General features: G+C 39.3%; 1 protein-coding gene across 7 annotated transcripts in view; it reads right to left on the bottom strand.

Annotated features, from left to right (window-relative positions):
• The window catches only part of RNF13 (ring finger protein 13), a 125,806-nt gene that overhangs the window by 32,221 nt on the left and 81,325 nt on the right, over window positions 1–12,260 (bottom strand). For all 7 annotated transcript variants that reach the window (XM_064275587.1, XM_023555426.2, XM_003416158.4 and 4 more), the window contains one exon: window positions 5,853–5,958. In XM_064275587.1, the coding sequence (XP_064131657.1) occupies window positions 5,853–5,958 (106 nt within the window). The remainder of the gene's footprint in view (window positions 1–5,852; window positions 5,959–12,260) is intronic.

Genomic DNA, 12,260 nt, shown 5'->3' with positions numbered 1-12,260 from the left:
CCTCACGCCATGCACAAAAACTAACTCCAAGTGGATCAAAGACCTAAACATAAAGACTAAAACGATAAAGATCATGGAAGAAAAAATAGGGACAACATTAGGAGCCCTAATACAAGGCATAAACAGAATACAAAACATTACCAAAAATGATGAAGAGAAACCAGATAACTGGGAGCTCCTAAAAATCAAACACCTATGCTCATCTAAAGACTTCACCAAAAGAGTAAAAAGACCACCTACAGATTGGGAAAGAATTTTCAGCTATGACATCTCCGACCAGCGCCTGATCTCTAAAATCTATATGATTCTGTCAAAACTCAACCACAAAAAGACAAACAACCCAATCAAGAAGTGGGCAAAGGATATGAACACGCACTTCACTAAAGAAGATATTCAGGCACCTAACAGATACATGAGAAAATGCTCTCTATCATCAGCCATTAGAGAAATGCAAATTAAAACTACCATGAGATTCCATCTCACTCCAACAAGGCTGGCATTAATCCAAAAAACACAAAATAATAAATGTTGGAGAGGCTGCGGAGAGATTGGAGCTCTTATACACTGCTGGTGGGAATGTAAAATGGTACAACCACTTTGGAAATCTATCTGGCGTTTTCTTAAAAAGTTAGAAATAGAACTACCATACAACCCAGAAATCCCACTCCTCGGAATATACCCTAGAGAAATAAGAGCCTTCACACGAACAGATATATGCACACCCATGCTTATTGCAGCTCTGTTTACAATAGCAAAAAGCTGGAAGCAACCAAGGTGTCCATCTACGGATGAATGGGTAAATAAATGGTGGTATAGTCACACAATGGAATACTACGCATCGATAAAGAACAGTGACGAATCTGTGAAACATTTCATAACATGGAGGAACCTGGAAGGCATTATGCTGAGCGAAATTAGTCAGAGGCAAAAGGACAAATATTGTATAAGACCACTATTATAAGATCTTGAGAAATAGTATAAATTGAAAAGAACACATACTTTTGTGGTTACGATGGGGGGAGGGAGGGAGGGAGGGAGAGGGTTATTTACTGATTAGTTAGTAGATAAGAACTACTTTAGGTGAAGGGAAGGACAATACTCAATACATGGAAGGTCAGCTCAACTGGACTGGACCAAAAGCAAAGATGTTTCCAGGATAAAATGAATGCTTTAAAGGTCAGCGGAGCAAGGGCGGGGGTTTGGGGACTATGGCTTAAGGGGACTTCTAAGTCAATTGGCAAAATAATTCTATTATGAAAACATTCTGCATCCCACTTTGAAATGTGGCGTCTGGGGTCTTAAATGCTAACAAGCGGCCATCTAAGATGCATCAATTTGTCTCAACCCACCTGGATCAAAGGAGAATGAAGAACACCAAGGTCACACGATAACTATGAGCCCAAGAGACAGAAAGGGCCACATGAACCAGAGACTTACATCATCCTGAGACCAGAAGAACTAGATGGTACCCGGCTACCACCGATGACTACCCTGACAGGGAGCACAACAAAGAACCCCTGAGGGAGCAGGAGATCAGTGGGATGCAGACCCCAAATTCTCATAAAAAGACCAGACTTAATGGTCTGACTGAGACTAGAGGAATCCTGGTGGTCATGGTCCCCAAAACTTCTGTTGGCCCAGGACAGGAAACACTCCTGAAGACAACTCATCAGACATGGAAGAGACTGGACAATGGGTTGGAGAGATGTGCTGATGAAGAGTGAGCTACTTGTATCAGGTGGACACTTGAGACTGTGTTGGCATCTCCTGTCTGGAGGGGAGATAGGAGGGTAGAGAGCGTTGGAAGCTGGCAAAATTGTCACGAAAGGAGAGACTGGAAGGGCTGACTCATTCGGGGGAGAGTAAGTGGGAGTATGGAGTAAGGTGTATATAAGCTTATATGTGACAGACTGACTTGATTTGTAAACTTTCACTTAAAGCACAATAAAAATTATTAAAAAAAAAAAAAGATAAATATACAAAAACAATAATGCCCAGTGCCCAAATCTTGGTTTCTAAATACAACTCTTCAATAAAAGAAACCAGGGCTTCTTGGAGAAATGTCTGATTTTAGGGCCAAGGCAGGAAAAATACAAGAGCTTGCAGCATCTTGAAATACCAGGCAGTAAGAAGTGTTTACAAAAGGATGGGGACAAATCAAAGGGACAGAGGATTCAACCTGACAAAGCTCCCAACGACCAAAGCTGGAAACACTGAAACAACAACAACAAAGGAGTAGTTGCTGAGGTTGCTTATGTATAACCAAACACCTCATGGGATTTGGTTTCTTGGTTTGGAGGTTTAGGATCATGGTCTCCCTAATAGTATATTTAGTGCTTCTGGTCTATCTCCTAGTTCCTTGTGTAGTGTCTGGGGTCTTAAAAGCTTGCAAGCAGCCATTCAAAGCATAACAATTGGTCTCTATTCACCTGAAACAAGAAAGGAAGGAGAATCTGTAATACCAAAAAACTCATTGCCATCGAGTTGATTCTGACTCATAGCGACCCCACAGGACAGAGTTGAACTGCCCCATAGGGTTTCCAAGGAGCAGCTGGTGGATTCGAACTGGCCACCTTTTGGTTAGCAGCTGAATGCTTAACCATTGTCCCACCAGAGCTCTGTGTCAAGAATAGAAGAAGGAAATGGAACATGTGGCTAACTGCCCTCTGCCCTGAGACCAGAAGAGCTAGATGGTGCCTGGCTACTATTACCAAACATTCTGATCAAAGATTCTATAGAAGACTCATGATCAAAAGGGATAAACTGTAGGACAGAATTTCAAATTTTCATGGACTTCAGGCTTTTTGGAGCCATGCAGGCTGGATGAACTCCTGAAACTACTGCCTTGAGATAATCTTTAAACCTTAAACCAAAAACACCCCTTCAAGTCTTCTGAAAAACAAACAATAGTTTAGCTTAACTAGTGAGAAATGTCTGCCTTGACCATTATGCTCTTTTAAAAACTATCTATTTGGGATCAGATTGACAACAGGAACTCGAAAGATTAGACAGGAAACTTAGGGGGCAGTGAGTTTATGTTAAGCTGGCAGGAACAACTCAGAAAAGGGGGGGGGGGTGAGAACAGTTGTACAACTCGAAGAATGTAATAAATGACACTGAATTGTATATGTAGGAACTGTTAAACTGCTGTATGTTTTGCTGTATATATTCTCAGTAACAACAAACTAAATAAAATTTTTAAAGAAAATTAAAAAAAATAATGTTGGATTACAACCCAAAATATAAGATATATTTACATGAGTGTATACTAATATAAATGATTGAATAACATGGAGAAGGGACAAATTTTCCTCACCGAAGAACTCCAAATAATGTATGTAGATACTCCCGCTTCCAAGAGGTGAAGCTTAATTCTCACCCCTCCCACCTTTACACTTACTGACTTACAGAGAAGAGAGTAAGGAAAGGGAAAAAGAGTGACTTACAGTGGAGAAACCTGGCAAACACTGTCTTCACCAAGGGATGAAAGTTAACATCATCAGTGATGTTATGTGGACCTCATGTACTCCTGATACGTGATAAGAAGGGCCCTTCACCTCTGTGGCATTCTTTTGAAAAACCCAATACTGTTGTTGTTAGGTGCTGTCCAGTTGATTCTGACTCCTAGCGACCCCGTACAACAGAGTAGAACTGCCTCACAGTTTTCTTGGCTGTACTCTTTATGGAAGCAGATCACCAGGTCTTTCTCCTGTGGAGGTGCTGGGTGACAAGCACGTAACCAACTGCACCACCAGCGTTCCTTGAAAAACTCATAACCCAGTCTAATTATGAGAGAAACATCAGATTCAGGAACATTCTATAGCACACCTGACCAGTACTCCTTAAGACTGTCAAGGTCATGAAATACAAGGAAAGGTTAAGACACTGTCATAGGTCTGAGAAGACATGAAACTAAACACAGTGTGGTACCTTGGGTTGGATCTTGAAACAGAAAGAAAACATTAATGGAAAAACCGGTGAAATCCAAATAAAGTCTGGAGTTTAGTTAGCAGTAATGTACCAATTTTTTGCTGGGAATGTACCAATGTCACACTCTTAGCTCTGACAACTAACTGCCCCGTGGTAGTGTCAGATGCCCACAATGGAGGAAGCTGGGTGAGGGGTGTACAGGAACTCCCTTCTTTGTAACTTCTCTATAAATGTAATATTACCCCAAAATTATGTTTATTTTTTACAAAATCAGAAATATTCTTATGTCCCAGTAATAGCCACTTAAACAAACCCGTTGCTGTCACGTCAATTCTGACTCATAGCAACCCTACAGGACAGAAAGAACTGCCCCATAGGGTGTCCAAAGAGTGCCTGGTGGATTCGAACTGGTAACCTTTTGGTTAGCAGCTGCAGCTCTTAACCACTACACCACTAGTGTTTCCAATAACCACTTAGAAAATGTAATTTCAATACCCCTGTCACAATAGCAACAAGAACTATATTTATGGGATAAATCTAATAAAAGACGTGCAAAACCTTTACAGGTTTTAAAAAAAAAAATTATCAAACTGAAGGCTATGAAAGACCTAAATAAATGGAAAAAAAATGCCATGGCATCCTGGGAAGACTGCACATTTTAAAGACAGCATCCAGTCTATAAATTAAAATATAAATTCTATGTAATAATGAACACATTATGTTAACATAAATTTTTTACGCAAAATGAACAAAAAATGTAGGAAAAACAGTAGGACTGCCTGATATCCTTGCACATTTCTTTTACTATCTCTCCATAAAATCCAGATGGTTTCTCCTATCCGCTTCCACATTCAATCTGTTTTGATATCACATATCACACAGCCTCTAGAAACCTGAACGAATGTGACCAACACGAATTAATGTCTCAGTATTATTATGAAAATAGTTTTAACCCTCTAGAACCCCAGAGGGCTCTGGGACTATACTCTGGTAATGATCGTTTTGGATAAACAGTATGTTATCTTCCTTAACCTCAAACCCTCCTACTATTCTTTTTTTTACATTTTTTGTGCCACTTTTAACATTTTAACATGAAAGTTTTCAAACACACGAAAACGTTGAAAGAATTTTACAATGAACACTCATGTATCTACCACCTAGATTCTGTAATTAACATCTTACTAAAGGGTTGCTATGAGTCGAAATCGACTCAACGGCAACGGGTTTGATTTTTGGTATACTTTTCAAAAATCACTTATCTTATCCATCTATCCATCCTTCTATCTACCCATCGATAAAACCAAACTCACTGCCGTCAAGTTGATTCCAACTCATAGTGACCGTACAGAACAAAGTAGAACTGCCCCGTAGGGTTTCCAAAGAGTAACTGGTGGATTCGAACTGCCGACCTTTTGGTTACCAGCTGAACTCTTAACCCATCAATATGTCTTATTTTTTCCTCTTTTTTTTTTCTTACAGTGCATTTCAAAGTACGCTGTAGACATCTGTATTCTTTCCCCCAAATGCTTCAATACACATATCATTAATTAGAGTTTAGTATTTGTTTACATTTTTCTTCCCTTTAGGTAAAATTTACATATAATGAAATGTACAAAATTTAAGTGTACAATTCGCTGAGTTCAGAAAAATGTACACAGTTGTGCAACTCACACCTTCATTAAGATACAGAACATTACTCTCGGCCCCAGAAAGTTCCCTCAAACCCTTCCCAATAAATCCTCAGCCCTCCCCAATGCCCCAGGGACAACCACTCTTCTGGTTTTTACCAGAACTTCATATAAATGGACTCATATAATACGTACTCTTCTTTCAGTTGCCACAATGTTTTGTTAGATCCATCCACGGCTTTCTATATACCTGGTGATGTTTTTTTAAAAATCATTTAAAATTAATTCACCTACCATGAAAATGACTATCAAGATGAGACAGATGCCCACAATGATAAGGAAGGGGATTAGGTAGTATTCCAGGGGAAGACTGAATTCTGGAACTAAGACAATGTGGCCCCTGGAAGAAAACAAAAATTAATAATTGAGAAATACTAAGAGTTGTTGAAAATGATGTTAATTAAAAACAAGAAAAAATACTAAAAGAAAAAGACATTTAGACACTACAATTCAATCCACTACACATGTCTCATTTTCTAACATATGACTTCCAAAAATTTAAGGGACTTTTTCTTCATCTGTAAGTTGATTTTACATATTTGCCAAGATAACTTCCTATCTAATTTAAAAGGAGCCAACCAATACTTACCGTGTCTGTCTTGGAGAGAGATCATTTACTGAGTTTAGCAACCTGGGCAAAAGCTATGTTTTATATGCAAAATCTACATAATAAATCATGATAGTAGTACCTTAGTTGATATGTCAACAAGAACCCTCATGCCAAACAAATTCATAAATTACAGAGCCCCACTGATGAAAACTGTACTCCCTCCTATACCTGTCTGCTTTTCATGGACCTGTTGGACCAGGTAAGGATAACGAGCACAGCCTCTGTACTTCACATTCATCTCTGAAATAGGGGATGGAAGACTGGTAAAGGAATTCACAAGTGTTGTGACTTGGCTGTTCCCCAACACCTCCACTGCTTGACTGGAATACACAGAAATGTGTATGTTGGTGGGAAAATGCTGCCTGCCTTATTCTCCTTTGTTATTAATCCTTTCTGTAGTTACTGTGATGTTACTATTGTAAAAATCTGACAGGGATGCGTGAGATAAAACTGCGATCAGAATAAGCACATTATCTGTGTTGCATGAGCAAATTTTACATGGAAGCGAAATAATGCATCCGAAAATCTCCACAGTCTAGGGAAGGATCTGTGTGATGTTCAGTAATATGACTGATCTCTATATTGGATCCACTGTGCTACTAGGAAGGAACCTGGTGGTGCAGTGGTTAAGCACTCAGCTGCTAACCAAAAGGTCAATGGTTCAAACCCACCAGCCACTCCACGAGAAAAAGATGTGTCAGGCTGCTTCCGTACAGATGCACAGCCTTGGAAATCCTATGGGGAACTTCTACTCTGTCCTATAGAGTCGCTACGAGTTGGACAGCAAGCGGTATGCTACGGTCCCAGGAATACTCCTCTGTTATGGCCTGCGGGGGAATGCCTCAGTGTACACAGTATACACAGAAATAAAAAACAGGGTGACTCCTTCCCCCATATGGGGTTGCTTAGGACACCATACTACTTAAGAAAAATAATATGAAAGCAAATTTATTTCTATTTAAATGCTTTTTTTAAGACTTCATGCTATTATTAGGAGCCCTGGTATGCAGTGGTTAAGAGCTTGGCTGCTAACAAAAAAGGTCTGCATTTCGAATCCACCAGCTGCTCCCTGGAAATCCTGTGGGGCAGTTCTACTCTGTTCTCTAGGTTTGCTAGGAGTCGGAATCGACTCAATGGAAACGGGTTTGGTTTTGTTGTTTTTTATGCTATTACACTCATATCCAAGGAACTCTTAAAAAGCTTCACCCAAAACAAAAACAAACAAAAAGATAAGATTAGCAATTTGCCCTCAATAATTCAAACAATATTTTTCCAAAACTGAAAGGACTGCTAGACTACAAGTCACTTTCTCTTTTTATCGCTTTCCAGCAGAATAGGGGAAGACAAAGGAATCGCGTGCATTTCTGGAGCTTTTTATAACATACTGAAGTGACTGATGGGTCATCAGTGTAAAAAGGGAAAAGAAGCTCCAGCAGGCGCAGCTGCTCCACCTGATACCATCTCTTCCAGCAGCAGGCGCCACTGCTCCACCTGATACCATCTCTTCCAGCGTGAGGTCAGCTCTGTAAACAACGGCCCTGTTCTTGGCACGAACCTCTGAAACCGCCGGGCCAGGGCTGAGAAACAGTGACAGTGGTGCCACTTCTAAGTGTCAGAGCCCTTCCACGAGTTTATAGTTCCCTGAAATCTCCCACCCACCACCACCAACCTGCTCTCAATTACAACGTTGGGGTTTAGAACCAACACTAAGCCCATAGCCTAAATTTAATATCTCAGCAACAGCAAAGCTTATGCCTCTTTTATTCTGTTATTTTTTTTCTTTTTCCTCTTATGTTAATGTCTTCCTAAGGTATATTTTGCCTGGATGAGATAAAATAATAAATACTGCCCTATAAGACGAGCCCCAGGGTTGCTCATAAATCAACAGAGCTGCTAGGTAAGAAACATCAAGGTAAAAGAACAAGGCAGGAAGGCCCAGTAAACTAGAAATTAAGAGAACTTACTGGAAACTTCCTAATGTGTCTAGAATTACAGGAATGGAATCAATTCCATAGTTTTCCAGTACAGAATTATGTTAAGATTCGTAGGTCTGGGTTCTACACGTCCTATGGATGCCTGCCGGCCACTCTTACACCATGCCAGTGAACTGTGAAGCTACACTGTAAGAATTTTAAGGGGTCTACAAGTCACAAAAGGTTGAAGCATCTTGAATCAAAAGCTCAATGAACATTCAAGATATCACTTAACCAAACTGCTCATGATGGAGGTTTGACCTAGCGGGTAAAGAACTCTCACAGAATATCTGTCCTCTGGCTTCAATCCTGTTTCCCCGGCCTGCCCAGGTCTCCCACAGCTGAGTCTACAAACTCATCCCCATCCCAGTGCCGGACCAATCTGTACTGGAGGAAGGGGTGTTTAAACAGCTTTGGTGTCTTCCCACACTGTCTCCACGTCCATCCCTAACACAGTCTCCAAGGGCTCTGAGGCTAAGCCCTGTCCACTTAAGTAGAGCCCTAAGCAACTCAGGTAGTGGGGTCTTATCCTTCTCTGCCTGAGTTCCCAGGCTGATTTCAAACCGTACCGTGTTCCGGTGCCTGGGCCTAGGCTTTGTAACAAAAATCACAGTTGCTGTCGAGCTGATTCGGACTCATGGCAACCTCATGTGTTTCACAGTAGAACTGTGCTCTGTAGGGCTGTCAATGGCTATGATCTTTTGGGAGTGCCAGGCTCTTCTTCCGAGGCGCCTCCTGGTAGATTTGAATTGCCAACCTTTATAACAATAACCTGACTAATGTCCTCATTCCTGTTTATGCATGATGTCTTCTTTGTCATCTGTTCTTTCTGATATCTAACCCCTACGATCTTGGATCAAAGGGCTAAAGCCACACTACTGAACCTCAGTCTCCTTTCCTACAGATCAATTTTCCAGGTCAGGACCTGTGATTGGCACAACTGTCAGGCAGCACCCACTATTTCAGCTGGCTGCTTCCCTGAGTTTGACCCTCAGGCAGCGCTCACAGATGTCTCACCAAACATCCTACATTCTACTAGACGAACCCGGCAGTCAGCCCCATGTCTCCTGCCTCACGCCAGTGTACTGCTCTGTCTTGTGGAGGAAGCCTCAGATATCTCCACGGCAGTTTAGTTTCACTAAACCAAAAATCAAACCCACTGCTCTCGAGTGGATTCCAACTCATAGTGACCCCATAGGACAGAGGAGAGCTGCACCATAAGGTCTCCAAGGAGTGAGTGGTAGATTCAAACCACCAACCTTTTTTGGTCAGCAGCCGAGCTCTTAACCTCTGCGCCACCAGCGCTCCAAATAATGGGTACATGCAAGTTTATTATACTCATCTCCCTACTTTTAAATATGTTTAAAATTTTTCATAATAAAAAGTAGAACAAATGAATTAATTTTAATCTATGTGTACAGGTGTATAATCTCTCATGCACAATTCTGAAATCCAGGACACTTAAAAAAAAATAATGTTTGCAATTCCTTTGACAGTCAACCTGAACTGAACCGACAGGAGAACACACTCACACGTTTACCGCAGATACATTCGTTTGTTTGATTATGGGACGCTGTCTCAAACCCCACGTGGAATGTTACTTAACTTTTAAAAACCTGAGACATGTTCAATTCCATAATATATCTGTCCCCAAGAGTTGGGAAAAGTAATTTTGTGGACTTGTATTAACACGGAAAGGGTGTGAATGTTAAGCATGTTACAATATGTTATGTATTGTACAGTTCCATTTTTTGGGTAAATAATCATTAATAAAGTAGTATTCAAATACAGGAAAGAAAGGTTTTTTTAAACAGTCATTCTTACTGCAGAGTAGAATCTTGGTGACTTTGAATGTTTTATATTTCTGAATTTTTGCATATTTTGCCAGCATAGATGTATGATTTTTCAATTTAAAAAGGTACAGTTTTAGAATTAAAAACAAACAAAAAAAGATTATTTAAAATACATACGAAAATATGCAGATTTCTAAGTGAAGAAATAATACTGAGGTAAAATCAAGTATTAGCTCTCCCCTCTCTACTAACTACACAAACACGGCTGACAAAATAGCAGTTTGCATAAATACTTTTTTAATACAACATCCAAAATTACACTTCCTATCTTAATAAAAATGTTCTGCACATGTAATATGTGAACAGTTTTTAAAAATAAAAGCTGTGTGAGAAAAAAGACAAAATCGGTAAACAGAAAACCTCGTCCTCCTACTTTTATACATTTGCCAGCTCATATATTCATGTACCTACTCAAATATTCACCTACTACTCACTTATCAACTATCTCGCTATTCCAATATTTTGCATTTACATCACTAGGAAAAAATCTATTATCTGACTATTTTGAGCATTAACGACGTACATCTGGCAGTAACGAATACTAAGGTGTGAGGCAAGAGTAATGCTAGCTGTGATGGTCGAGGTTATGTGTCAACATGGCTGGCCAAGATTCTCAGTGGTTTGACTGTTATATAATGATGCAATCTGGCAGTTATGTAATGATGTAGTCATCCTCCATTTTGTGATCTGATGTGCTCATCCTCCATTTTCACATAATGCTGATTTTTGCACAATGACCTGGTCTTTGGAACGTACCCATGTGGATATGCGAGGAGTGGGTGTATTTTATCTTCTAATTAGAATCGGATTTCATTGTGCCAATTTCCTCTTTTGGCAAATGTGGATAACAAGAGATAATAATAACAACCTTTAAAAGGTTGTTGTGAGAATTTAGTGGACAACAAATGTAGAAGTCCTTGCTTCATCAGTACTTGGCACTTGTTACTCAATAGATGTTTGCTGCTATTATTATTAATATTGTTATTGTTCCTCTTAGTCTGTTTCCACTTCCTACATTTTGGGGAAGCTCTAAAGTATTAGTTGTACTGTTTTCAACATTAGATGAGACAGCTGTACTTTCAGATATTTTTAGTCTATATGTTTCCTTTGCAATGAGATTTAAAAACTTTTTTTTTTATTGTGGTAAAACAAAACATTTGCAATTTCAAAATCTTTTACATGTGCAACTCAGTGACATCACTTACGTTCATCAGGTTGTTATCACCACCACGAGCCATTTCCAAATTTTTCCATCACCCTTCACAGAAGCTCAGTGCCCCCGAAGTGGTAACTTCTCCTTTGTTCCTCTCACTCATCCTTGGTAACTAGTAAAAAACTTTGGTGTCTATACAGTCGCCTACTTCAGATATTTCATGTAAGTGAGATCATACAATATTTGTCCTTTTGTGTGTGACTTATTTTACTTTGCACAATGCTTTCAAGGTTCATCTGCATTGTAGCATGTATCAGGGCTTCATTTTTCTTCATAGCAGGGTAATATTCCATTGTGTGTATGTACTACATTTTGTTTTATTCATTCATGTGTGGATGGACAAATAGGTTGTTTCCATCTTTTGGCTACTGTGAATAGTACTGCAATGAACACTAGTGTATATGTATCTGTTTGTGTTCCCGTTTTCAATTCTTTGCGGTCTATACCTAGGAGAGAAATTGCTGGATCATATGGTGCTTCTATGTTTTAATTTTCTGAGGAATCTCTAAGCTGTTTTCCACAGAGGTTGTACTATTTTACAGTCTACCAGCAATGGACGAGGGTCCCAATTTCTTCACATCCTTGCTAATTCCTGTTGTTTTCTATTTTTTTTTTTATTCTAGGCGTCTTAGTTATAATGAGTTGTTTTGAGAACTTTTTAACATGAAAACTAACTTTTTGTCTTTGTAAAAGTCAGTCACTTAGCACATTTGTGTTTTGAATTCTGTGCCTATAAAATAAATTCCTTTTAAATAAAACACAGACATTCCTTAATGGAAAATGTCAGACAAATGCAAATTGCATTGTTTTAAACACTTGCGGTTTGATGACACTGTAAAATTAAAAACTGTGCCATCTTTTTTAGCAACATGGGTACCTTATTCTCCCTAGCATGAATATACTTTCAACTTACAATACAAAGAAATAGTATGATATGGTAAAGTCTTAATATATAAGCCATCTAAGACATAACCAGTTTACAACTAATATTAT

This window comes from Loxodonta africana, chromosome 23 (assembly GCF_030014295.1).
Source record: "Loxodonta africana isolate mLoxAfr1 chromosome 23, mLoxAfr1.hap2, whole genome shotgun sequence".
Taxonomy (NCBI): domain Eukaryota; kingdom Metazoa; phylum Chordata; class Mammalia; order Proboscidea; family Elephantidae; genus Loxodonta; species Loxodonta africana.
The sequence above is the reverse complement of the archived record's forward strand: the minus strand, read 5'-3'. Positions and strand labels throughout refer to the sequence as shown.